The following is a 6,000-nucleotide window of genomic DNA, read 5'->3' as shown; positions in this document are numbered from 1 at the left end:
CAAAATCTATGTGCCAGAATAGTTTTGCATGATCAACATCAATAAAAGTCTTGAAATAAATGAATAAACTGATAAATAAAATAGTTGCTTTTCCAACAACAAAATTTTTGTATGCAAATCACACAAATACTTTTTCTGCCCACCAAAGTTTCATTTATCACACCAATACATTTGATACACATTTCTGTTCATATATTTCCGTTCTATTTTCACGAAATTACTCCTACCAAATGCTGTATACCAAGAGCTAAGATGTTTACACATCAAAAATGAATAAAAATAGAGTGACTTAGCACAATAGTTAAATGTTACAAATTTTTTACACACAGTATCTGCAAATTAGGTTCTTAGAAACTAAAGTTTGTGCAACAAACTTGAGCATTTCATAAAATCTAGTTGTTACCAAAAAGGTTAAAAGAAAAAAATTAATTAATACCAATGGGAGGTACATTAATAAACACGTACATTTAGTTATTTTCAGTGCGGTTTGTTTGATTACAAAAAAGTACACATTCACTATTAAGAACACCATTGATATTGAGACTACAGTATAACGATTAGCCAAAAAAATTCCGGACTGAGGGTGTTCAGATAGCTTATTTTTATTTTGATAACTGATCATTATGATAAAATTAAGTCGTAGTAGCAACGTGAAAGGCTCAAGCCACTAATGGTGCCAAGTTGTCACGCAGGTTGGTTGGCAGGGAGGCGGAAAGCACCACAGCACTAACGCTCGCTGGCGGAACTAAGTGACATGCAAATTTTAATTTTCCAACTGAAACGCTTTAGGTTGATTGATTTTTCAATTGATTGGTATTCGGACAATCAGTGCTCCTCTGTATTGACTTTCGTGACCCAGTAGGCACCCCTTAAATCGGATAGTTAAATCCTGAGGACAGTCTCCAGCTTTTCATTCAATCTGGAGAGTTTCGACACTAATGGTATTTAATGATCTTATAGAACATTATTTACAGAATACACTACACACATGTAATTTTGAACACTCATGAATATCTCAACATTTAAATGTTACAAACAATTATGAACATTTTGCCTAACATTTCTTGACCTCATAAATTATGCTTCATGATAAGTGTCGTCGGAGTTCACAGTGTCATCTTCTATTTCTCCGTCCCCTTGCGAACCCACACAAAGGACATTGGGTTCATACTGCTCTACTCTGTCCAGCAGACTCTCTTCGTGTCCCGGGGAGAAATACCTGTGGTGGTAAACAAGTATTATCAATTAAAGTAACAAACAGTACTTTATAAGCTTTTTTCTCAAAAACATCCATGTCGTGTTACTGCCACATAATGTTATACTAACAAGACTTTAGTAGCATCATGCTATCACAAAAAAAAATCTTTGACCAGTCACGTCATTTAATTTCAGTGTACATTAAAATAAAAATGGAATTTGATTAGTAACAATGTTGTTACATGTATTCATTGCCGAAATTTAGGACCATGAACAAAAAGGCTAATGGCATGCCATATTTATCATGCCCAACTCCCAAATACACAAACACATACAAAAACACACACACAGAGAGTGCTTAAGTAGTAGACAGAGAAGCAAACTTCTTTGCTTTGCCTCATGGACAGGCAGCTTTCATTCCTTATTGGCCCAAATGAAAATATACCAACAAGGCAGATGTAAAGGTGTTAAAATAAAATCCAGCTTGACATAATAGTGTCTGTAGTTATGAGAGAGACAAACAAAAAAAACTGCCGTTGACACTACATTCATAACCAAACCGTGAAGAAGCAAGCCCTACGTACCTAACGACGTCCTCCGGGAAGCAACAGTTGATGATCGTGATGTACTCCATGAGTGTTGTGCCAGGATCTGCAGGAATCTCCTGTATCTTCTTCAGTCCGCCGGTGGCCACAAACAACCGACGGGCCTTCGCGTCGTTGGGCAGTACCTGCAAGGTGAAGCACACACTCAGTAACAGAACAGTCATTACTGGAGACAACATTTTATGGTTTTATTTTTTGTCCAGTTTCATTTTTAAAACAGATTATTGATTCTACTTTTATAAAAGTTGTTTTGTAATACCTACAAAATAGGGGTAAAATTTATAATTTATATACTGCATATTTACTGTAAAATAATTTTTAATAAATAGGTCTATAAGGGATATATTCAGAACTATAAAAATAAATTAGTGAGCATTTGTGGTTTAAAATTGATATGAGATGCACTATACACCTATCCCTCGTTCCTAAAAATGCTCGTGTTATTCGAAATCGCGTATTCTGAAGCATTAGTTTCCATAAATAGCAAGGCTAATTTAATTAATGTGTTCCAAACTTGTCTAGGAAAATATACTTTACGTAATATAAATCTGTTGAATAACACTCAACGATAAATGTGTCACACCATTAATCTTTATATGCCTCCCATCGCACTTTGTATGACAAATACAACACCGCGTAACGGGAGATACGTGGTTATGTACTTTATCGTCAGTCGGCGGCTGACTTGCCCGTCCGGGCGTGACCTTCAACTCACGTCGCGTATCTTTCCAAACCATCCTTTACTGACAGTGAAACCGATATTACTGTCCGGATAATTACATTTTAATTTTTCAAAAATTAAAGTCCTTACCATGTCTTATCACATATAATCGTCGCACAATTTATAATAAGATCAAGCTTCAAGAGTAGAGGTGTGTTTTTCATGCGAAAAAAAAATTGTTGGAAGGTAAAGTTATTCATAAAAACATAACCCATTCATGGAAAGTACGTTTATTTAAAAAGTAGAGTACAAAAAAGCACGCCAAACAATTTAAATTAATAAGTCGTTCAACAAAAACCTTTCTTCAACTTTAAATAAAAAAACAAAATCTGTGACCCAAAAGCGAGCCTCAACTACTGCATAACTATCGTCGTATTACACACCACAAAATAGTGCGGGCTATCAAATGTAGTAAACTCAGCACAAGACAGAGAGCGCGCGTTGCATGCAATCGGCGAGATATCAATATCGATATTCGACTATGTGTGCGTGCTCTATATGGAAAGCAACATAGCCAAACATTAATGATGCCAACTAGCGCTGGCTACATTTTTATAAACGGTACACCGCGGCGATGCAGACTAACAGTTAAAGGTTGTAACGTTTAAAAACGTCTTTAAAAGAAATTTGTGCGCACAGTTGACTTGCTTAAAACTAAAGTGCGACCAACATAAACGTGGTCTTCATGACAATCTGCGCGCTGTAATACTTCTAGTTTTGTCTCTAATACTTCAACACGATGCATTATGAGTGATCAAGCACGTACAGTTACCGGCAGCTGAATGGGCAGATGTTGCTTTTGTTTGTATGAATTCCCTGCCACTGGCTAGAGTGAGTTCACGGCCTCGTTTTTGGCCAGACGACGACGGTACGGCACGGCGGGATACGCGCGGACGTAAAAAAATTTGGTCCTTTACACTCCATAGTCGCAATTTAACTTGCCATAGCTGATGTTTGTACAACAGCCGATAGCGTAGACAGACCTGCGCGTGCATCTCTTCCCCCCTTGTTTGGCTAACTGTATACCACGGCACATCTGTTGTTTACAGAAGTTGAAACAGACTTCGTGGCGTCGTGCCCGACTTTCTTTTTTGCCTGCCGAGATTTCGCGCTAACTGAAATTTACAGACATGCTATTCAAGACTGGGGCAGTAAAATTCACATCGCGCAAAATAAATCCGTGCAATCTGAAGACGTGCTAAGTGAGGGATAGGTGTAAAACAAATTAAATTAAGTTTTCTGATCCAAGCATTTTGTCTGGAAATGACACTTTTTGAATTTCAAACATTATAATATTCCTTAATTTATGATTTGAATTAAGTTTTGGTTACACACTACTTAATTCCATAATACAACTTGTATTTTGGTGCTAAATAATGTATTTATTAACTTGCATTTAGGGTTTATGTGGTGTTTCGCATGCTTTTCGGGGTTATTTCGGTTTTATTGCAAGTCACCATATAATATTGTCCCTAGTCATCACTGCATGCAAGTATGGATAAGTCCATTCCATGACGCACTATGCTGTCATTCCAAAAATATTATTACAAGAACTTAAAAATTATTTACAAGGCACTAGCCTAGCCAACCAATTACAACAAAAGGTCTTATCTGGATTATTCGGAACCACAGCCATGCTGGATTAGCAATTTTGCCAGATTATCAAACATCAATACAGAAAAATTAATACACAGTGCAAAAGTACTTAAACCGAAGCAGCTTGGTACCCAATTACAGGAACTGTAGAATGCAGATTAAAGACCTTTTACAATACTCAGACTTGCCAACTTTTAAAATTCTCAAATAGAACAATAAGCAAAAATGTTTAAAAAGTGTGTAAAATGCTTGCGGAAGTTTTGGATTAAAGTATCTGTAAAAACTGATGTTCTTATAGAGGTGTTATCAAAACTTGAATGGCATCACGACCTGCTGAGCAGCTTCTTGACATACAAAATTTTGCGCTCAAATAAATTTTCTGGGAAAAAAAAAAAAAGTAATTATCATACTGTGACAAGTTAAAACTTTAACTTATTAAGAAATACAACTCAAGGCACACTTAAATTAATTTCCCACTACAAAGAACTTCTAAAAAGTGCTAAAACTTACCAATGGTGTTTGGTTGAATATTAAGTGGATTCTTAGTTAAAGTCAAACAATTTTAAACACTTATTTACAGTTTTCAATTTCCTAATAGTTTTTAAAAGTTACACACATTCACAGTATCACTAAAAAAAATAACTATATAAAATCACTGCTTCTTCAGAGAAACTGCAGTAGCTTTCTTCGCTTTTTGTAAAAAGTCATCAGAAAATTTCTGTTCATTACAAACACCTGATGCAGTTCATAACCAGCTAACTTTCTAGAGATTTGTCTGAAGGTTGAGGTCTGAACTTAGTTCTGTTCTTGGTCACGAGACTGAATACCCGCTCACATTCAGCATTGCTGTGAGGAACACTCAACACTGACAGCATTACGTTCGCTAATCTATCATATTTTGGCAGTCCATCAGCACCTACAACAGAATGTAATTTAACCCACTTTGCATCAATTCTGTCTTCCTTATCTATAATGGAAGATACATCTTCTAGCTGAAGTGAAATAAATTGTTTTTTCAGCTCGTCAATTGCACAGTCTTTACTCTCAATTTCTTTTACAGGCTAGAAAGGGAAATTTTTCCAGGAAAAATTTTACCTTAGAAAATGAAGCCCTTTCAATCCCGTCAACATCTACAACTTCTGCTTTTTGCAACACTTCTTCATTTAGTGGAAACTTATGTAACATATAGTCACAGGCAATTATCAAATACTTTTTAACTGATGTGAAAAAAAATGATTTTGTCAGCTTCACTCAACATGTCAACAACCCTTGAAGTTTGACAACCAACTACTATTTCTGGATTTTCTAGTTGGTTTCCAGGCAAGTGATACTTCACTTCATGTTTGTTCTTGATTGCTACTGGTTTGACAAATTTGGATAATAGTTCCTGAAGAAGTCCACAAAGTAATTTCCTGACCACATGTATTTGAAGAGTCGCTGACTGCAAAATGACATTTACTTTATCAAAAGATGGTGTCACATGAAGTAAAAAATAACATATGGCTCTGTTCAAAGGGTGAGGATAAAAACGTAAGTATTTTTTCTTCCCTTGTGAGATTTGAATTTTTTTTTTTTTTTTAAAGCTCTGCTTAGCATTACCTGGTGAAGAATGAGTCAAACTTTCCTGGTTTAAATCCAACTTTCTTTTCTTTCCAAATGAAGTTGAAATGTCTTTATCTATTTCACGTTTTTTTGCACACAGGCCAGATTTTGATTTTGAAGCTTCAATTGATTTGGACTTAATTTCCTTCTCATTAACAGGCTTCCTTACATCAGAACTGTATAGACCTACTGTTTTGCTAGAAGTGGCAACTAGAAATGGCGAAACTTGTGTTGAAGACATGGGGATTTTGGGTGCACCACTAGTACTTGGTTTAGGAA

The 6,000-nt window shown here is 35.8% G+C and overlaps 1 protein-coding gene across 1 annotated transcript in view; it reads right to left on the bottom strand.

Moving 5' to 3' along the window:
• Positions 1 to 927: 927 nt before the first annotated feature.
• LOC134542718 (sperm-associated antigen 6-like) overlaps positions 928 to 6,000 on the bottom strand; it is a 49,282-nt gene continuing 44,209 nt past the window's right edge. Inside the window, exons 9-10 of the mRNA XM_063387195.1 lie at positions 1,782 to 1,927; positions 928 to 1,219 (exon numbers count right to left, since the gene is read on the bottom strand). Of these exons, the coding sequence (XP_063243265.1) occupies positions 1,078 to 1,219; positions 1,782 to 1,927 (288 nt within the window). The 3' untranslated portion in view covers positions 928 to 1,077. The remainder of the gene's footprint in view (positions 1,220 to 1,781; positions 1,928 to 6,000) is intronic.

The sequence above is a fragment of the Bacillus rossius genome, chromosome 1 (assembly GCF_032445375.1).
Source record: "Bacillus rossius redtenbacheri isolate Brsri chromosome 1, Brsri_v3, whole genome shotgun sequence".
NCBI lineage: Eukaryota > Metazoa > Arthropoda > Insecta > Phasmatodea > Bacillidae > Bacillus > Bacillus rossius.
This window is presented reverse-complemented; position numbering and strand designations above follow the sequence as displayed.